General features: G+C 33.5%; 1 protein-coding gene across 2 annotated transcripts in view; it reads right to left on the bottom strand.

Annotated features, from left to right (window-relative positions):
* LOC140446956 (zinc carboxypeptidase-like) overlaps positions 1 to 23,245 on the bottom strand; it is a 37,005-nt gene that overhangs the window by 5,807 nt on the left and 7,953 nt on the right. The window contains exons 1-5 of one of the 2 annotated variants that reach the window (XM_072539549.1): positions 20,108 to 20,179; positions 14,058 to 14,441; positions 8,942 to 9,111; positions 1,721 to 1,862; positions 1,237 to 1,527 (exon numbers count right to left, since the gene is read on the bottom strand). In XM_072539549.1, coding sequence (XP_072395650.1) covers positions 1,237 to 1,527; positions 1,721 to 1,862; positions 8,942 to 9,111; positions 14,058 to 14,435 — 981 coding nt within the window. In that variant the 5' untranslated portion in view covers positions 14,436 to 14,441; positions 20,108 to 20,179. Of the gene's footprint in view, positions 1 to 1,236; positions 1,528 to 1,720; positions 1,863 to 8,941; positions 9,112 to 14,057; positions 14,442 to 20,107; positions 20,180 to 23,245 lie in introns of those variants that run through there. The other variant, XM_072539548.1, reaches the window with a different exon arrangement.

Genomic DNA, 23,245 nt, shown 5'->3' with positions numbered 1-23,245 from the left:
AGTTCACAATACATAATAGGATGGTGTGGAAGGTAAAAGAGCCAGAGGCAGAATTCGTACACAAGGTACACCCACCACATAGTGTTAGTCATTGGCGTTTTACTACCAGAATATGCAAGATTAACGTTTGATACAAAGATCAAGAAAAATGGAGACACATCGGACAGGACTCTTGTATAAGATATCAGTAAATTACCCAGTGTAGATGATCAGCAGTTATTACTTGATAGGCTGAATAGCATAGGTAAAAAATATGGCCTCAAAATCAACATTTTGAAAACAAAATATATGGTCATTAGCAGAAACCTTTAAGAAAACCCGATAATATGCACATGTGACGATCGCTGAAAACGCGTGAAAACTTTTAAATACCTTGGCACCACAATCAATGACCAATCGGATCCACAACAAGAGATAAAAACACGAATACAAATGGCAAGACAAGCTTTTGTGAAATTCAAACCGCTCCTATGTAATCAAAACCTAAATTTCGAAATACGCTACAGAATGGTCAAGTGCTACATATGGTCCATCTTGCTTTATGGTATGGAAACGTGGACTTTGAAAAAAACATCTATCAACAAACTTGAAGCATTTAAAATGTGGTCATTGAAAAGAATGATGCGTATACCTTGAGTGGATAGAGTTCGAAACGATGACGTCCTTAAGAGAGCCGGCGTGGAAAGAGAACTCTTTGAATTAATTAAAAAACGCAAGATTGGTTACCTTGGGCACATATTGAGAGGAGCAAAATATGAAATACCACAGTTAATCCTACAAGGGAAGATCGAAGGTAGGAGAGGAGCTGGCCGCAAATAATTATCCTGGTTAAGGAATATTAAAGAATGGACAGGAATACACAATACAGGCGAGCTGTGTCACGCCGCCAACAACAAAATTCTAGTAATGAGATAGTCGCCTACGCACTTTGGTGTATGGCATGTTAAGAAGAAGAAGAAGATGATCCTAAGATAATAGAAGACCAACCTGAATAAAATAATTATTTTTAATATTGGTAGATAAATAATAAATACCAAATCGAAACAGTAAAGACAAGGTTTTTATACTTACAATATTTTTTTAATTACACATCCATAAAATCAATGAAATTAAAAATACAAATTGGACAAGATGGTTAAGATATGACTCTATATACTTGTAAATACTATGTAATAGTAATAAACCACATATTTACCCGTAAAATTATACAGTAAAATATCTGTGAATTATACTTACAGCTTCATCGTAGTTATCCAAATGAACCCTAGTATGACCGTAAGGTAACAGAATATATTGTCCATGTGAATGAAATGTTATATAAAGTAGTATTTTATTTGCCACTTTGCTCATATATTTAGATAAACTTTTAGTTTCAATCTCAGAAAAAGCATAAGGTCCAGCATATATAAGGGAACACGGATCATTACTTGCTCCTAACTCATTCCATTTAAATCCCCAGTTACGGTTGGGATCGGTACCTTTACAGCCTGTACCATAATCACTACGCGTTTTTCTCCACATAGGGTCCTATAAAGGAAAGGAGTTAGTTATTAAAAGATACCTGTCCCAACATATGTAAGGTAAAAAAAGTGATAAAATATCCTCTGTCAAGGAGTCATTGTTTCAACACAGTTGTTACAGTTACATAGTAATTTAACAAAAGCCATCACTACTTGTTATTAAAAATGTTTATATAGCATTAGTTTTGTTTATTAAATACCTCAGTTTGTGAATACACAAATCCGTCTGGGTTTAGAACGGGAAAGATGTACCAATCGTGACTCTCGGCCATAGCTCTAACGGCAGGTTCTTTGCTGTGCAATATTTCATTTAGAATAAATGTTGTAGTGGGACCAGAAATCCTTAAAATAATAAATACACATAAGAATAATATTATATTTAGTAATTTTAATTTATCAACAATGCTTTATAATTTTGCAAAGTTTTATACCAATTTTGTTAATTATAGAATTCTTTTTAATTCTTATGTAGTTTACTATGCTAAAGACGAGTATAACCTAAAAATTTACCAATGGTTGATATTATATACATATATATATGTACAATATTAAATCTTCTAGCAAAAGCAGCTATCGCTTTGTTGAATTAAATGGCCAAATATATGGCTTAGGAAGACAAATTCGTTAAACTTCCCGTGCTCGAATCGGTATCAATAAAGTATTATAAATCATTTCAGCATATCCCTGCCTCATTAGACACTTAAGCTGATTACAAATTCAAACTCGGTAAGACCAAATAATTGTCTTCTAAAACTTGACCACTGCAGTGGTCAAGAATATGCTGGGATCTGATCGGCCTATGGTGATGCAGTACACCAAGAGATAAGGTAGATATATATATATATATATATATATATATATATATATATATATATATATATATATATATATATATATATATATATATATATATATATATATATATTTTGTTATGATTGTTTATTTTGAGTTCAAACTTAGTTTATTGAGCCAATAAAAAAGAATTATAACTTATTTGTTATCAAAAGTAAAATAATCCTTATATTACCTGTGTTCGATGGATTCAAAAGATTTTCTAGTTGTCTTTTATCGGGAGAGAAGAAAGGGATAAGAATACAAATTATATTACAAAGATTTACGTTTCTTTATTTTATATGAACGAATAAAACAATTATTAAATTCTGTCGTTATCTTATCAATCAGCATACAAGAAAATAAATCAAATTATTATGATAATAAGATTATAAAGCTACATACATTTATATTACGTGGAAAACCAATTTTACTTAAAATTTTCTTTACTTGAAAAAAAAAAACCACAAAACTTTAAACTTTTGATTAGCCTAACAAAACCTCAGTTCTTAAATTTTAATGATAATGACCATGATGTCGAAACAATCCTTCACAGATATAAAATTCAATTGTACAAATACTTACAGTTTATTTTCTTCTTGAGTTGTATTTTGGAACATACCCAGAAAAGTCCAGTCTCCTCAAAGATGTGATCTCCCCTCTTTGGCACCTCGGCTCCTTTTTTACGTCTCTGCAAACCTCCTTCAGACTACACAAAAAACACCTGATTCACTTCTCCAAACTCCGCTACTTATTTATGACACCAGGACCTCCTTTTGTCAACTTGATGCCGTAAGAATACTTTCACATATACTTTATAAAATGCCCACGGTAGATACAAGGAACCTTTTTAATCTACTTGTTATCTCCTTCAAACTATTCACTTCTTTTCGTTACGCCGGTATCCAAACTCACGAACCACACCTTATCTTGGGACACACGACTGTTTCCTTTCGATGACCAAAATATGATTAACTTCTCCTCTCTCATCATCGACTCACCAAATTCCCATTTAAAAACGACCGTCCAATCAAAAAGCTTAAATTGTGTTTACCATGATTTTGGAAAAGCCTAATTTCGGTTTCAGAGAAAACTAAATAGCTTACTTTAAAATTGGTTTTTTTCAATACATCATTTATACATATTTCAAAAGATTAAAATATGGTCATTTAATACTCGACTATACAAACAATAAAGAGATTAACTTACAGGTAAAATGTCTTCTAATTCTAAACAAAAGTTTTTTTGATAATTTTGTTTGCAACGGAAACAGGTCGTTTGCCAAACAAATTTCTATTCTTATCTACACTAAATCTTATCTTAAATTACTATATACAATTTGTTTATATTGATTTCTTAAAAATTTATTCCGATGGATATTTTTATTTGTTTTTCTTTGGTTGGGAAAGAAGAAACATAACAAATCCCCGCCTTTGCATATGATAAAAATTACTGAATTATTTAGGGATTTTTTTCTATGCAAAAACAATAAAAAATAGTCTTCCAACATTTTTTTAATTTCTTCTTTCACCTGTTGTCGATATTTATATGGGATCGGGTATGTCTTCGATTGAAAGTTTCCCAAGTTTTTAACCTCAAAGGAATATTGGTGCTTTTTTTCCACTCTGTTTTCCTCATTTATTAAAGTTTCGTGTTCTTTTAACATCAGACTCACCTCATTTTCTTTTTCTTCTCCACATATCAATTTTCTTTCTTTTTCCTCAGATTCTTGACACATATTTATCGCACATTTTTTCTCCTCTTTTTCATCAATCTCTTACTTAAATACCACTGTTTCAATCATATCCTTTTCATTTTCCTTTGTTGACACTATTTCTTTTTCTTCTTCGGGGCTTATCCCTTCTTTTGAGGAATCTCCGGTAGTGACTTCCTTTCTCCTTTTCTTAAGTTTTCTTCCTTTTCTTCTTTGTCCTCGCTTCGTTGCCAAATTCATTTCCACTGTTTGTTCTTTGTCTAAATCATTTTTCTTTTTCCCATGTTCATTTTCCTGACTGTCCTGTTCTTCTTCTTTTTCCTCTGTGATTTTCATCGTGTTATTTTTGAAATCTATCACCACATGTTTTTCTGCCAATTCATCCACTCCACGATCATATCATGCGACATGTTAGGCATCACAACACATTGTAGTGCATAAATTTTCTTATCCAATCGTACTTTTACTCGTATTCCCTCATTTATCGTTGGCAATGTCCGTTTATTTGCACCCACCAAATTTACCCGTGGTATTTTGTAGATAAAATTCGTTAAATTAACTTCCTCTATTAGTTTTCTGTTGATCAGTGTCATTTCCGATCCAGTATCAATCCTAATTTTAATCGGTGTCTCGTTGATAAAACCATCTACAAATTTCAGATTTGCTCCACTTACTTTGTCCTTATTTTCTGCCAATTTAATAAATTCCTTCGGGAGTCAAAAAATTCCTGTTTGTTTCTTTGTCTTTAGTGAGCGCCTTCGTGAAAAGGACGCTTGCTGTTCTTGTTCGCTTCTACTTCTGTCGCTTTGTCTCTCATCCTCATATTCCTCTATGTGTGTGTTGTTGACCGCTCTTCTATTTTCTCTTGGTCTCTCAGACCCGTATCGGTTTCCGCGATATTCCGGTTCATTCGTTCTATTATTTTTTCGGTTTTCCTGATATGTGCGATTGTTGTTTCTACTCTGGTTCTCTCGATATCTGTTTTCGTTCCATTGCCGATTTCTTTGTTCATGATTTACTCTTCCGTTGTCTCTACTTTCGTTTTCCCTCCTCGGGACAAATTCTCTTCTTGTGTACTCTCTTTTCCTCCTCATCTCTCATTTACTCCTCATTTTTCCTTCTCTTAATTTTGCTTCTCGTATTTGTAAGAATTGACATAAACTGTCAATATCTTTGTAGTTTTGTAGAGTTATGTGATCTTCTAAGGTATCTTCAAAATGTCTGGCTATTAGTTCCACTAGCTGTTCGGACGAATAGTTGTAATGTGTCTTGCATTGTTGTATAGTTGTAGGGCATATGTTTTTTTTGATATACCCATACTATCCTGGTATCTCCCATTTTGTAATTCCTTGTTTATCTCTATCTGTTGTATTTTCCCCCAGAAATAGTTCAGAAATTTTTGTTCAAATGTTTGCCAATTTTGCAATTCTTCTTCTTTGCTATCAAACCATAAACTTGCCTCAGCTTTAAGATGGTTCCCTATCGTTTCCTTTGCTGTTTCGAAATTACCGATATGTCGTACTTTCTTTTTTAATTGTTAATGAAAATTACTGGGTGTAATTTTTTTACGTCCCCGCCAAACTGTATTTTTATGTCACCCGGACTTTGGATGAGTACTTCTCTCCTGTCTCCCATCTCTCGTTGTTTTCTGATATCCTCAATTTGTTTTTCTATTTCTTTCTTGTCTTCTTGTAAAGCCATTTCAAATTTTGTTTCTAACTGTTCTAATTCTTTTTTCTGTGCAGTCTTAATATCTTTCATTTTAGTTTCTATTTCTTCTGTCTGCATCTCTAGTTCCTTTTTCTGGCAATTTCGTATCTCCTTCATTGTATTATGGATATCTTTAATCTCTGTCTCTTGTTTTGCATTCTTTAGGGTTATTTCTTCTATCTGTTGTATCAGTTCTTTCTTTATCCCCTCAACACATCCTTTAATTTCCTGTTCATAGTTTTCCAGACGCTGCTCTATATTCCTGTTATATAGTTCTATTGCTTGTCTTGTTTCCCGTTGGTTTTCTTCCATTGTTTGTTTTGTTTCTTGTTGATTTCTATCCATTTTATCCATTTTCTTTGATGTTTCATTTTGGTTTTTCTCTATTGTTTGTGTCTGGATTTGCATCATTGCTAATAATTTTTCCAGCATCCCTGTTTCTTTTCTTTCCACTATTATTGTAGCATTTCCTTCATTATCCGATCCTTCATCAATAATTGTTTCCTCTTCTATCTTATCCTCTTTCCTTTCTTGCGTTTTGCTTTGACTCCTTGTGGTCGACATGTTCGTTAGAATATTTATCCCCGCCAAATATAAAGCTTTGAAATTTGTGCAATAATATCCCCGCCAAATATGAAATTCGAGTAATGTTGCAAAGACGAAAACTTTTCCTCTTATCCCAAATGCAATAAATTCAAATAAATGCAATAAATTTTTTAAATTTTTGTCAGTTGTAAAAATCAATCAAATATCATAAATTATATCATGTAAAAATTTGTACCTAGAGAAATTTGAAATGTAATGTCATAAAAGCAAATATTATAAACTTTAACCATCGGCAAATAAATTTTCAATCAATCTGCTTTCTTTCTCTATCCGTTTAAATTTTAACTAGAAATACTTTCTACGCCTTACACGTTGGGGGCCATTTGTTATGATTGTTTATTTTGAGTTCAAACTTAGTTTATTGAGCCAATAAAAAAGAATTATAACTTATTTGTTATCAAAAGTAAAATAATCCTTATATTACCTGTGTTCGATGGATTCAAAAGATTTTCTAGTTGTCTTTTATCGGGAGAGAAGAAAGGGATAAGAATACAAATATATTATATTACAAAGATTTACGTTTCTTTATTTTATATGAACGAATAAAACAATTATTAAATTCTGTCGTTATCTTATCAATCAGCATACAAGAAAATAAATCAAATTATTATGATAATAAGATTATAAAGCTACATACATTTATATTACGTGGAAAACCAATTTTACTTAAAATTTTCTTTACTTGAAAAAAAAAACCACAAAACTTTAAACTTTTAATTAGCCTAACAAAACCTCAGTTCTTAAATTTTAATGATAATGACCATGATGTCGAAACGATCCTTCACAGATATAAAATTCAATTTTACAAACACTTACAGTTTATTTTCTTCTTGAGTTGTATTTTGGAACATACCCAGAAAAGTCCAGTCTCCTCAAAGATGTGATCTCCCCTCTTTGGCACCTCGGCTCCTTCTTTACGTCTCTGCAAACCTCCTTCAGACTACACAAAAAACACCTGATTCACTTCTCCAAACTCCGCTACTTATTTATGACACCAGGACCTCATTTTGTTAACTTGATGCCGTAAGAATACTTTCACATATACTTTATAAAATGCCCACGGTAGATACAAGGAACCTTTTTAATCTACTTGTTATCTCCTTCAAACTATTCACTTCTTTTCGTTACGCCGGTATCCAAACTCACGAACCACACCTTATCTTGGGACACACGACTGTTTCCTTTCGATGACCAAAATATGACTAACTTCTCCTCTCTCATCATCGACTCACCAAATTCCCATTTAAAAACGACCGTCCAATCAAAAAGCTTAAATTGTCTTTACCATGATTTTGGAAAAGCCTAATTTCGGTTTCAGAGAAAACTAAATAGCTTACTTTAAAATTGGTTTTTTTCAATACATCATTTATACATATTTCAAAAGATTAAAATATGGTCATTTAATACTCGACTATACAAACAATAAAGAGATTAACTTACAGGTAAAATGTCTTCTAATTCTAAACAAAGGTTTTTTTGATAATTTTGTTTGCAACGGAAACTCTAAATGAAAATTCTAAATGAAATAAAATTCGAAATTCTAAATGAGATAAAAACTAGAAAGATGGAATACTTGGGGCACATTGTGAGAGGTGAAAAGTACGAACTTTTAAGAAATATCATGCAGGGCAAAATTAAGGGCAAAAGAAGTGTGGGAAGAAGAAAAATATCGTGGCTTCGTAATCTACGTGAATGGTTCGGGTGTAGTTCGATTGAACTTTTTAGGCGCGCTGCTAACAAAGTCGCAGTGGCCATGATGATTTCCAATCTCCGTTAGGAGTGGCACGAGAAGAAGAAGAAGAAGAACGGAAACAGGTCGTTTGCCAAACAAATTTCTATTCTTATCTACACTAAATCTTATCTTAAATTACTATATACAATTTGTTTATATTGATTTCTTAAAAATTTATTCCGATGGATATTTTTATTTGTTTTTCTTTGGTTGGGAAAGAAGAAACATAACAATATATATATATATATATATATATATATATATATATATATATATATATATATATATATATATATATATATATATATATATATATATACATTTTGTATAGCTCAGAGGACAGAAAACGAAATTATTAAATCGTTTTCGTTCATGGCCACCAAAGCTCTACGCTACCTCTACGCTAACTACTGCAGTGGTCAAGTTTTAGGAGACATTAGTTGGAGGAAGTGTGAATGAGAAGACGAAACAGCAGAGCATGTCCTATGTGAATACCCGGAGTTATCGTTAATTCGAGAGTACGCGTTTGGCAAGTCCTGGCCCATATCTGACCATATAAGGGAGGTGTGTGTGATACAGATATATCAAAAGGATATACTGTAAAAACCTTTTTGTTGATATTGTAAAAAAATATAAAAGGATTTAGGATTATGATTTAGGAATTCAATTTAGAAATATCTTGTTTCATATTTTCATTACTAGAGTAATTTAATTTCGTACTTCTTATGTTGTACAGTAGAGTGAACCATTGTTTTTTGAGTAACTAGGGATAACCCAAAACAGTCGCAAATTTGTGAAGTATACTTTAGATCTTGTTTTTAAACTTACCATTCTCTTGCATGTATTAGCGAATCAAGCCAAACACTTCGTCTTCCTTTTTGTTTTCCAAAACTTACTTTTACACCCAAAATGTCTCTTTTTTCGAAAGATTTTCCTACTTTAATTAAAGTAACTTTGCCTGGATAGTCTTTCGCTAATTTTTTCAACCAATTGTTTATCTAATAACACAAAATAGATTAGATACTGGTAAAATAAAAAAAAATCGGTTTAAAATTTTTACCAGTAGAAATTTTACAGTAAGTCCCAGCAAAATGGTTTTAATTTTTAAAAATAAACTTCGAAAAGATAAACTAATCTGATTTGACAATTGTAAATTCAGCTTTATTAAAAAGTTTTTTTAACCAAATGGTATGGAGTTGTAAGATGAGCTTACAAGAAGGAGGGTGAAATGACATGCATTTAGAAGAAGTGAAAAGCACAAAGTGTGAAAGAACTTAGTGACAGATACAAATTGTGTTATGTCGGAAAAAGAAACCAATATACACGGAGTTGGTATAATTGAAAGGCAAACATTAAGAAAAGTGGAATGTTGTATATGTAACTCTTTATGTCGGACGGGGCGGGAAAGCAAGGAATGAAGATTATCAGATAAACTAACTCATAATTTATTCGAGGAAAGAGTCATAACACATATTTTAATACAAAGTAGATTTTAATACACAGGTAGCGGGAAGATATACTTTTCGATCCCGGTAAAGTTAGGTTTACTTCAATGTCGCGACCATACCTACCTGAGCCGCTGTTGACTCTCACTTCCGTTAATCGAGAGGATACCACGTCCCAACTCGTCATCCTTGTCGATGACACCAAACTTCATAATCCATCCTAACATTCTCCTACTAAATCGTACAGGCCAGCGTGGCGAGAGGAATGGTAAAAAATCTCCATTAAATGCAGTCCGATGAAATCAGGCTATGGTAGCAGTTCGGATGTAGAAGGACAGAGGATGCTAAGAACCCCCGGAGTCGACCAGGCTATCTTTACAAACAACAATAATAAAGAATGTGGTTTACGCCAACATATAACACCAGAACATTGATGGAGGACAAAAAACTTGTGGAACTTGAAAACGAGCTGAAGCATATAAACTGGGATATACTGGGATTATCTGACGCACGGCGAAAATGTGAAGAACAAATGGTACTTTTGTCAAGAAACCTATTGTATTATAGAGGAGAGTTTTCTAGCGGTAGCGTCGAATTTTTGGTAAATGAAAAACACAAAAAGAATATACTCACAATTCAAAGCATAAGTGATAATCTATAAATTTACCGTTATAAATCTATACCCAAAATATATGAAAAAATTCGATTAAAAATCATCCAGGTGTAGCGACAAGCTAATTACGAATAATTAAACTTTGTATTCAAAAATTATTATGAAGAAAGCATTGGAGGAAGAAGAGACTGGGATAAAAGTTAACGGCCAACCAATTAATAATATTAGATACACAGATGATACGGTTTTAATGGCGGAGATAGTAGAAGACCTGCAAGCCATTTTAAACAAGGTAGTCACAGCTAGTGAAGAGAAAGGGTTAACAATGAACGTCAAGAAGACGAAATTCATGATTATTTTAAAAAAACAAAGATTGAATGCAAACCTGTACATTCACAATAACGAAATCGAATGGGTGCACAAATATAAATATTTGGGAACAAGCGTTAATAACAACAATGACATCACAGAAGAAATAAAAACTAGAATTGGAGAGGCTCGACCTGCTTTTGTTAATATAAAGGACATTCTGGGAAGTCATGACATTAACTTAAACCTGAAAATGAGATTGGTAAGATGCTACATCTTCTCGATACTGCTGTACGGAGTAGAGACTTGGACTTTAAACAAGAGCAATACCGATAACCTAGAGGCCTTCGAAAGGCCTGTATATGTGGATATACAGAAGAATTTTGAAAATACCTTGGATAGACAAAATAACAAATAGTGTAGTTTTTCGAAGAATGAACAAAGAACGGGAGCTGTTGATCACCATCAAAAGAAGAAAGTTGGAATATCTTGGTCATGTGATGAGAGGAAAAAAGTACCGATTGCTCCAGTTAATTATCCAAGAAAAGATCCAGGGCAAACGAAGCGTGGTGAGACGACGTATATCTTTTCTGCGCAATTTAGAGACTGATTCCAGTGCACATCTAACCAATTATTTAGAGCAACAGCTTCAAAGATACGAATAGCAATGATGATTGCCAATTTCTGTAGCGGAGAGGGCACTTGAAGAAGAATTTAAAAATTAAATAAAACAATCTCATATTAAAATTTACATTTTCGCAATTGGTTATACACATAAGAAATAGAAATGAAGTAAAAATTGAAATGTGTTCCTCAATATATTCATTTAAGTATTACAGATATGCTGAACACTTTAATTATACATTTGAGTACGTTGCATTTATGGGAAACGAAATATAATATAACGACCAGCCCAATAATAAAAGTTTATCGTCTGGCTTTTAAAAATAAAGAACGTGTTTTCTGTGTTGAGTTTTTAGTTTTAGTAATTATTGAGACACAAGTTGTATCGGTCCGCTTATTAACTCTTTTTTCTACGTTTTATTCGATTTTATTTTTTTTTTCTTCAAACGTCAAATACTGATGACATTACTTATCTAACTTGATCCTGTCAAAGTTTGATGTCTCCGACGGCAGCAGTTTTTTTTCCCATTTCTTTACGGCGGAGGGAAAAATGTTGTCATGGCAACAATATGAAACATGTCACAAAGCAACAATACAAATGTCATTAACAACAATTAAACATAATTTTTATTTATAGTAATATTAAAAGTAGAATTAGTTAATGAGGCATTTTCAAAATTGAAACCGTGCGAAAATGTTCCCGACTCTTGATACGCATTGGTAATCGTTGATGATACTGATGGTCGAGAACAACTTTCAGCAATCATTCCCGATGTTGGCGAATCATGAGGGTTTAAAATTTTTTTAGCATTATCGTTCTTATTTCTTATTGAATCCTCTATATATCCTTCGGCAACCGTGCTTGATTTCCAGCTCCCATGTCGTTTGAGGCATTCTAGATTTCCGCCTCCATTAATTAAAAGTGTTGCTGAAGTTCGTCGTAAAGAGTGACCCGTGTATACGCTTGCATCGTTTAAATTTAAATAACTAGCTACTTTTTAGGCTACTGCGCTGATCAAATGTATTCCCATGACGCTTCGGTAACACTTTCCATTTTGGTACTTGATAAAAAATCGGTTTTCTGTGAAATTTTCAGGCCGCAGTGATGCATACTTTTTATACAGTTTATTGTAGTTTATTGTACCAATTCTCGTAAAAGATCTAATTTGTCGTGTTTAACTGTCTGGGATTTTGATAATTATTACATTTTCTTTATCCTCAATGTCCACAGTCTTCATTTTTACCATTTCGTCGCATCGACAGGCGCCGGTAACCCCAATTAACAAAACAATCTGAAATATTTTTATAATTTAGTAGAGTATACTACATGCTTTGCAATATAATTTTTTTTACCTTTAATCCTAAATACAACTTATCTGGCGCTTCAAACAAAAATTTATCAAACTCATCTTTAGTGAAAACTTTAGACTTCTTTGCAGTATATCCTTCGCTTGTTTTTTTCAGAAAAGCACGTAACTTTAAAAATTTACTTATATCCACATTTTTTCTAATAACTAACTCGGATTTTATCATAGATTATCGTGACCACATTGTAGAAGATTTCCATTTATTTTCATTTTCCATTATATTAAAACATGCCAGTAAAACGTCTTCGGTAACTTGCCGTACTCCTCTTGTATCGCACCACTATTGGAAGTGCTTGTACGCTAACCGATACTTTATTCCGGACTTGGAGGGCCCCAAACGTGCTACTGCATCATTAGCCGCGGACTCAATTTCGTTTAGGTTTTCCATTTTCGCACTAAATTTGCGCTTGCGGTTGCAACAACAATAAGCTGTCCTTGATAATTGCAAACAACTGTCAAACAACTGTAACCAGGGAGACGCAAATCCCACCGACGACTTAATTATTTTAATTTCTAACATCTAGACGACTTTAATAGTTGTCACAGTTAATTTCGAGTAAAAATAGCGTATGAATTGTACCATTTATGGTTGAAAATTACTACGTTTGACGAAAAAATAGTATACTTTATTCGGCAAAGAATCGACTTTTCTTGACTTGCCCTCTATTACGCGCCTCACTTCGTTCGGCGCGTAATATTGGGCGCGTCAAGAAAAGTCATGCTTCTCCGCCTCATAAAGTAATATACTATTATTTTTGTTTTCGTGGTAAATAATTTTACGAGTGTACAATCGCAAAATATCGTTAGGCGCTTAATGTGTTAAAAAGGCACTTGAGAGAAAGCCATATGTAATCAAAGTCAACGGGAAACTACTAAATGTAATTAGTCCAAGTTAAGAAAGTTCACAAAATTACACATTTGGGAACTGTCATACCCGACAAATTAGATCCAGGCATAGATAAATAAGAAAATTAGCAATGACTTAAACTACTTCTATAAAAATAAAGACATTTCTTTGCAATAATCATCTCAGTTTAAAACTAAGACAAATAATAGTTTAATTGTTATATTTGGTCTGTACTTTTGTATAGAGCAGAAGTGTGGACACAAAAGGTATCAAGTGTGAACAGAACTGAAGCATTGGAAATAGAGATTCATAGACTGATGCTGAAAATACCTTGGACAGCAAGAAGAACTAATTAGGATGTACTTAGGAGGGTCAACAAAGATAGAGAATTGGTGAACACCGGAAAATGTCTTATCTGGGACATATAGTGAGGAGAAATCGATATAGATGACTACCACTGATCCAAAAAGGCAAAATAGAAAGCCGTAGATTTGTGGGAAGAAAACAGGTTTCTTAGTTAAAAAACATTCATGAATGGACTCAGATATCAAATGCAGGACAATTATTCCAGGTGGCAGAAGTTCAAGAAGCATTCGCGATGTGATCGCCAACGTCAAATTCTTATATGGCACGTGAAGAAGAAGAAACTTATCGAAAAGGTTGCCGCGTTAAGTGACTGTTTATATTATTTTTTATACTATTTTTATACATTTCTATTCATAAAAAAATATTTACTTACATGTTCCAAATCATAGTATCTATCCCATGTCAAATTACCTTGCTTTATACTCCGAAGCCTACTGACTCTAGATTCTTTATCTATTTGTTCTTGAACATTGCTATTTAAAACTTGAAACTCTACATTACTTTTACGAATGACATTTTCAAAGTTATATTTTCCTTCTGGCGAAACTAGTACACTAATAGGTATTCCTACTCTGTATGGATCCCTCCAGAAATCCAATTTATACTCCTTAGACCGTTGTAAGTTTTGAAGAAATTTAAGTTCGTAAGAAGTTTTAGGAGATAATTTATACAATGTATAATTATCATATCTTACTACTGCCGATGAAAGAGACAGTAAACCAACCAAAACACAAAATGAAGCCAATTTCATTTTTCCCTAAAAATAAATAACATAAAAATAATTTGCATACTCATTTAACCTTCCGCTACCGGAGGGGTGTACAGATTGTACCCCAAATTCGATTTTTCATGAATAATTTTTAAAAATGTTGGAATTTTGTTTAACTGTTCTAGTTACTTCTTCATGGGGATGTGTAAAAGCATATCCAACCATTTGTTTTCAATTTGACATATTTTTACCTATGAAAAGTGCAGCACTGTGCTTGGGGTACAAGTTGTACCCCCTCCGTCAACCGCGGTACAGTTCATTGCGGTCGACGCCACTGACTAAACCAGACGTTTTGCGCACGGCACCAAACCTGTTGTTTGCAATAACACACAATCACACAAATCAGTTCTGTGGATGACTTAGTGCTAACATACCGTTTTAGTTTATCCATTTGTGATTACACGATTTATCGATATGTCGAAAAAAATAAAGTTAGACCTTCGGAAAGAACAGGATCGTGAAACTGCAGTGCAGTGGTTAGAGGAAAGTGATGACGATTACCTTTCTAAAAGAGATAGTTTATCGGATGATTCAGAATTAGATGATAATTTAGAAGTAGCTGAATATGAGCCTGAAATTCTGCAGGTAATTTTTATTTTTGTTTTATGTACGATATTTCTATATTGGGTTTATTATATTTTAGCCATCTGAGAGCGACAGTAATGATTCTGATAAACCAGTTTTGGGGGCAGTAGATTCCACATTTATTTCCAAGAATGGTACAGTTTGGAAAAATCGTCCTTTACGACAAACTAGATGTCGCACAAAAAACTTGCTCGAAAAACCAGGGCTTACAGAAAAATCTAAAAATGTCGCTAAAATTGGTGATTGCTTCAAATTATTTGTAGATGAGAAAATTGTAGAGATCATCGTCAAATGTACAAACCAGAAAGCGGAGAAATACTTTGAGGATTGGAATGGGAAAAATCCTAATAAAACAAGAACCTGGTTGCCCACTGATTAAGTGGAAATTTATGCGGTCTTGGGACTCTTGATTACGGCGGGTGCGCTAAAAGCCAATAGGGAACCAGTGCACTTTTTGTGGTGTCAAAACCCTTTGTACAGTCGATCTTTTTTTCCGGCTGACATGTCACGCGACCTATTTCTAGATTTAATTTTACTTATGCGATTCGATGATTTGAATACTAGAGAAGAACGTAGAAGTTCTGACAAACTAGCAGCTTTTAGGGAAGTGTTTACAAAGTTTGTAGAACACTGTAAAGAAAGTTTTAAGTGCCACTCTCATCTAACTGTTGATAAACAACTTGTAAGTTTTAGAGGTAACTGTCCATTTAGAGTCTACATTAAATCAAAACCAGCCAAGTATGGCATCAAAATATGGGCTCTAGTTGATGCAACAATCACCTATGCTGCTAACCTTTAGATTTATACTGGAAAAGATGGTAACAAACCAGAAAAAGACCAGGGCAAAAGAGTAGTACTTGATTTGGTCTCATTTCTAAAAACTGGTTATGGCATCAATACTGATAATTTCTTTAACAGTGTTAACTTGGCAAAACAACTCCTAGATCGACAAATAACATTATGTGGAACACTTCGAAAAAACAAGCAGGATATCCCTCCAGCCCTACTACCCAATATTTCTAGACAAGAAAAGTCCTTAGTTTTTGCCTTTACTGAGGAAATAACACTGGCGTCTTACGTTCCTAAAAAGAATAAGGCAGTAATTTTATTAAGTACAGAACATAACGACGATAAAATTAGCGGAGAAGAGACGGACTATAAGCCAGACATAATCTTGCATTACAATTCTGCAAAAGGTGCCGTAGATACTATGGATAAGATGGTAAATGAATATTCTTGTAAAAGAGCCTCTAAGAGATGGCCATTTGTTTTGTTTCAAAATCACCGCCACCAAGGGAGAATCGCGAAAACGACGCCACCATCTTGAAATCCTCAGGGCGATGTTTACTTTGTCCATGCAAGAAGGGCCGCAAAAGCAGAAAAACGTGCAATTATTGTAAATTCTTTGTTTGTGCTGACCATCAAACAACCACAACAATTTAAACATTAATATGTACAAAATGTAAACTAATCAAAAAAACGATAATTAATTTTTTCAAGACACCATATTTTTTTTATTGTTACTTATATTCAATAAAAAATACTTGCATTTGTTTTAATTATGTTTTAACTAAAATTATTGCATTATGTTAATATTTAATCTATAAAAATGCATGGGGTACATAATGTACCCCCTCCGTCAACTACAAAACAACTTGACCCTTCGGTAGCGAAAGGTTAAAATACTTTTAAAAAAGCAAGAGCTCATGGGAAAGATAAATAGTGGCAATCTACAAATACAAGTTAAAAAATAAAGGGCTGTACCCAAAGCTGAGATCTACCAAATATTCCAGAATAAAAATATTGTACACAGAACCATTTACAGAACAATAGAGGAATGCGAGCAGGTAATATCATGTCTGAATCTCCCAAAATGTGGAAGATTACGTGCATTTATTGCAGAGAGATTAGAGAGATTGTCAAAAAGAGCAAACATTTAGTATGGAATGTCAACGAGGAGACCGATTTGTCAATACAGATGTTCTAAGACTATGATATTCTAGGACAGTGGTCGCCAACCTCTTCAATGTGTTGAGCTACTTTGTTAATTTTGGAATAAACAGCGAGCTACCCACACAGAAGCCACGTAAATGAAATAATCCACAGTTAATGTATCTGTTAATGTAATGTATATATGTATTTATTTTACTGTTTAACTGGTAATACATAATACATAGGTACTAATAATAAACTAATAACTAATATTACTAGTACGTACTTGTTCATAGCTACATTCCTACCTATCAAACGAAGATATTTAAAAAATAAACACAAACTTTTATCCAGCCATGAACATTGAAAAATAAAAAAGCACGTTCAATGAGAAGGCTGACACCCAGACTCATCGATAATTTTTTTAATGTTTGCAGTATAATTTGATGCAGCCATTCGAATACAATTATCCAAATGTTCATCTGTAAGTCGACTGCGATATTTGTTCTTAATAAACTTCATATTGGAAAAAGAAGATTCACACAAATAGGTTGAACTGAATAATGCTTTCACTTTCAAGGCAATACAGCATAGAATTGAATATTTGTCTTTACTTACAATAGGCCAGATACATTCAGTACTTGAGACTAACGATTTTAAGGCTAAATCATTTTGAAACTCAATGACTTCCATTTCTGTTGCAGTGATGTCTTCGTCAAAGTTCTGCATAACACAAGCTGCAAACTGCTGGATATCAATTTCCATAAAGGGTGAAACAACAAACTGCGCTACTAAAACCATTTTATTGAAATCCTTAAAACGATTTTTGAAGTTACTCTTTAGGGTAGAAATTATTTCTACATGATATTTGTTGTCATAGGGTTCTAATGGATTTTGAGATATTTTTTCTGAAAGAATAGGAAAATGCTTGGAATCGCTGTTAATTAGGTTTTGTCCCCAAAACTCCAGTTTTTTGATAAATGCTTTTATATATCAGAAATTATTTCCGCTAGTTCTTTGTCTCTCCCCTGAAGCTGCAAATTAATTTCGTTTAATTTCTCTGTAATGTCCACGAGAAAACCAAAATCTCTAAGCCAGATTGAATTTTCTAGTTCCAGATAGGACATCATTAAAACATTTTAGCACCCGTCCTCTACTTAACCATCGGACTTCAGAGTAAAGAAGTAGGTCCCCGTATTGACAGTCAACTTCATCGAAAAAGGTTCTGAATAATCTTCTTTGTAACGCTTGAGCTCTAGTCTTGTTCACAATTGTTACCACCAGTTTCATAACGTTGTTTATTTTCAGGAAATTTCCACATAATGCTTGCTGATGGATAATGCAGTGGTAACAGAGAAATTGCGGAAAAGTTTCATCTTTACGACATAAGGCCACCAGACCCTTGTCACAACCCACCATAGCTGGAGCGCCATCGATTATCAAGCCTACCATTTTCAATATTGGAATTTTCTCGGAAGAAATAATATTTTTTAAATGAGAAAACAACTCCTGTCCAATAGTGTATCCTTTCAGTGGAATGAACTTCTTTAATCTTATCTAAATCTAAATAAAGATCTTCTTTAATCGTAAAATCACTAAAAACCATCCTGACGAACACGGCCATCTGGGCAGTGTCAACGACATCTGTTGATTCATCCAGTTGAAGTGAAAAATAAACACAGTTATCTAAGTCAGTTCTTAACTGTAAAAAAATATCATTGCTCATTACTTCTACACGTCTCATCACTGTATTAGCAGAAAGTTGCATAGATTTTATAGCTGAAACTATCTCATCTTTATTTCTAAAGTTGGCAAATAACGAATCAGCAGCTTCTAAAAACGCCTGTTTTATCATTTCCCCGTCTTCATAAGGTTTCTTTTTTTGTGCAATTATCTGGGACACACGGTACGATGCTTCAGTTGCAGCCTTATTTTTGTCGACTGTTCTTAAAAATAATGATTGTTGTCCAATTACCTGTTTTTTAACTGTTTCAGTTTCTCCTTTCTGGCGGCAGAATGTAGTGGGAATGATTTTTCAAAATTAGAATGTATAGTTTTATGATGTCTCTCAATATTTCCTTTTTTAGCAACGGAGACCGAAGTATTACATAACAAACACGCATTGTTATCTTTAACTTCTGTAAAAAAGTATTGTTCTTCCCATTCCGAATGAAAGTGGTATGTCTTTACCTTCTTACAACTGCTTGCCATAATATTATTTTTGTTGTTCTCTACTAACCCAACCGCTGGACGTTGGTTACGCGTTCAGTTTTAAACTAAGCGCAATGTCGCCGGGCCGTGCGTATTTATCCCGTTCAAAGCAATCCAGATCGTTCTCGAACACTAACGCGCTGGTCCGGCTGGTCGGTTCTATAAATAGCCGATTCTAGCTTGACGGCGTCAGGGGCAGATCGCTCACCGCAACGTTGCCGCTGTTTATGTTTAATATTATGACAATTAGATTTTTTTGTGGAATTTTCGGAAGCTTCTCTGATTTTTGAAGTTTATATTTTTTAAATTAAAATCGTTGTAAGAGCTACCAGAATTGCCTCCGCGAGCTACCGGTAGCTCGCGATCGACAGGTTGGCGACCACTGTTCTAGGAATTGAGGAGTAACGGTCTTAAATATCAAAAGCGTCGTAAGTGTCCAAAAACTCCCAAGCATCTTCACTTTGAGTAATTCCCTGAAATATGAGTAGAGAAATGCCTTGACAATGTTAACTGACCTTTTATGGGAAGAATGAAAAGTGAAGCTTTGAATAGTCAGAGCTATATTGCTAACTATCTTTCCAAATTGCTACAGTTTGTCCACGAAGATCATGGTGATAACGATATCATGTTTTGGTCCCACCTAGCATTATTCCTGGTCACACCTGGTCTCTACTAGAAGAAATTTGCTTCTGATAAAGCGGAATGGGTCACTCAATATAACTCGTTACTATAGTTTAGTTAAGTATTAAGTTGCAATGCATGATAACTAGTTAGTGTTTAAATACATTTCTTCATTAAAAAAATCGAATTAATATTTTGTGCCAAAACTTACGTGATGACATACGTTATGACAAAATCTAGAAACTTTTTCCTAAACTGAATAAATTTTTATCGTTAATGTAAGTAAACAATAAATTTGCTGTTACCTTTAATAATTATATGTGCATTACGAAACAACATACACGGTATCTAACACCATTTAACTAAGGAGAACTCGCTTAATCATTTAATAGAAAATTTTTAGTTTTATTACACATTTATTACTATATACACACTTATGATATTAATAATTTTGGGCGATAAAATGATTGTGAAAAAGGTAATAGTTTTAAGTAATTATGGTCTGTATTGAAAAGTAATATAAAAATATGTAAAGATGTATTTAGTACAGTTAAAGCGAAATAAATAAAATAAAAGGAGAACAGTAAGTTGATGTACGAAAGGAAGGTTCTAATAAAATTAAAAATCGATTTATAGATACATCCTTAGACAGCTGGCTGTAGAGACAGTCATAATTTACGGCATTAAATACAAGGCCGTGAAAAATAAACAAGTGCAAGAAGTAGAGCAAACAGAGGAAATATATAGTTTGATTAGTTACGGCATGTTCAAATTGTAGCATTTTTTGTTCCATTTTGTATAAAGTTTTAATTCACGTATTTCAAATCCCACTCTATAAAAGGTATCAATTATTTACGTTTTAATTTTAATGTTTACTTAAAAATTGCATTGGATAAATCGTTTTCTCTGTTAGAATGATATCTCAAAAGCGTCAACTGAAATAAAAAAAATATCAAATCATTTATTTCATTGGAAACTATAGCTAGCAGAATTAAAGGTGGTGGTAGATATTTGCCAGATGCCTTAAAGCGGCCACTAATTGTAAGCGAAGTGGAAATCATCAGATTGCTGTGATGCGTAAGAAATATTCTAATTCCTGCTTGAGATCTTGAACCGGTCGGGGATTAGCGATGCGCCAGGTGCTGGGACTGACCCAGTACCATCAATTCCCGTTTAGGCCATCTGAGAGTCAAGTAGAAATTTTTTGTCTTCGTTCGCCCACCAGAAAGGACAGTGACTGTATAAGTTTTTGTGATTTATTTTTGGGAAACCGATTAGGGTTTTTTTCTTAACATTTCGACCTGCCTGCTTACGAGAGTAGAGTTGAGGCAGTGACCGTAATTCATTAACTTGTTCGCTGGAAAGCAGTTCTTTTAGTAATTTTTTATTAAAAGAACCCACAATAGGGAAGAAAAGAGAAATTCACAGTAAGTTTTTACTTTTTTTATTTTCTTTGTCAAACAACTATTAAAAATAATACAAAAAATAATCGAACAAAACAGAATTCCTCAACAATAGAGATCTAGCATCCTAATATCTCTCTTCAAAAAGGGAGACAAATCTAACCCGGAAAATTACAGCGGAATAAATTTATTAAACACAATACTAAAATTAACAAGCAAAGTCATAACAAATTAACTGAATAAAATTATAACACTAGCAGAAGAACAACAAGGTTTTAGGTCGGGAAGATCATGCACCGACGCTATATTTATAATGAGGCAAGTGCAAGAGAAATCATTATAATACAACAAAGCGGTACATCTATGTTTCGTGGACTTTAAGAAGGCATTTGACAGGGTCAAATTAAAGAACATTATCCACTTATTGTACGCAAGAGAAATACGTCTAGGAATAATAAAAACAATCGAAAATATCTACCAAAACAACACAATAAAGAAGAGTAAAAGAATAACTAACCAACCCTATTGAAGCTGGCAATGAGATAAGATAGGGAGATTCCCTGAGTCCTTTATTGTTCATTTTTATTATGGATGAAACAATAAAAAAAAGTAAGAAGTAAGGAAGGATAGCAAATGGGAGAAAAACAACTTAAAATAATCTGCCGTGCATATAACGCATATAACGCATATAACGCGATACTACTCTCTCAAAGTGAAGATGATTTACAACGTATGCTTCACCAATTTAAAATAACCGTCAGGAAATTAAACATGTTATTTTCCCCAAAAAAGTCAAAATCTATGGTTATAACAGCAAATTTTCTAAGATGTAAATTGGAGCTAAACAGTTAGATAATATAACAAGTGATGGAGTTTAAATATCTAGGAGAGTTCGCATCGAGACAGCAAAGTGAATAGACGTATTTAATACGAGTTCCAAAGCTATCGAGTTTAAAAAAGTAAAACACATTAAGTATTTAGTTAATTAGTTTTCATTAAACAAAAACAGTGTTATAATCAAATCCATCTAAAATCAACGGTTGAATCTGCAAAAACCAGTAAGTAAACAAAGTTTGTTTACATATATTTAAGCATTTATTGTCAATCGAAAAACACCCATCATTTTTCGAAATTTTGTTGAAATATCAAAACAAGTTCTTCAGGTGAACAGAACCGTACTCAGCCACAATTTAAATTATTAATGTGGCGTTTAAATAATGGATAACAAAAATCCAGGGGACCATGTCCCTAACCCTCCTCTGAACCTTCCCATATCTAGTACTTCAACTCAATACAATTCCCAATCATACGCATCAATTACAACAAAAAATCAAACATCATCCAAATTTCCCGATAAACAGCAAGCCATCTTATTTACTTCCATTGACGACGTAAAAATTGAAGATTATCTAATAGCCTTGGGCAGTACTGTAAATCCTAAAGATATTATTTTCGCCTCACGGATTTCTCAAAATAGAATATGCATTTACTTATCCTCAAAAGAACTAGTAGATAACTTCTTAAAAAATTATGGTTCAATTAAAGTCAACAATCAAATTCTCACTGCCCGCAAATTAATCACTCCAAGTCAAAGAATTGTTTTATCCAATGTATGCCCCAGCATACCACATTCTATTTTAGAAGCAGAGCTAATAAAGCTAGGTCTAAATCTATTATTGCCTATCAACTTTCTTAAAATAAACGCGTCTCGCCCAGAATTTAGTCATATTCTCAGCTTTCGCCGACAAACGTATATTCTTCTTCTTCTTCTGGTTCCTATCCGTTTCGGATGTTGGAAATCATATTGGCAATCATGACCTTGCTCGCTGCGGCTCGAAACAGCTCCGTTGAGGTTTTCTTAAACCATGTTCTTAAATTCCGCAGCCATGATATTCTCCTTCTACCGGGTCCTCGCTTACCTTTGACTTTACCTTGCAATATAGACTGCAGCAGGGAGTAACGGTGCTGATTTCTCATAACGTGTCCCAGATATTGCAATTTTATGCGTTTGATCGTAAACACAATCTCTGGTTCCTTCTT

Source organism: Diabrotica undecimpunctata, chromosome 7 (genome assembly GCF_040954645.1).
Source record: "Diabrotica undecimpunctata isolate CICGRU chromosome 7, icDiaUnde3, whole genome shotgun sequence".
NCBI lineage: Eukaryota > Metazoa > Arthropoda > Insecta > Coleoptera > Chrysomelidae > Diabrotica > Diabrotica undecimpunctata.
Note: the sequence above shows the minus strand (reverse complement) of the source record. Positions and strands in the feature narration are given on the sequence as shown.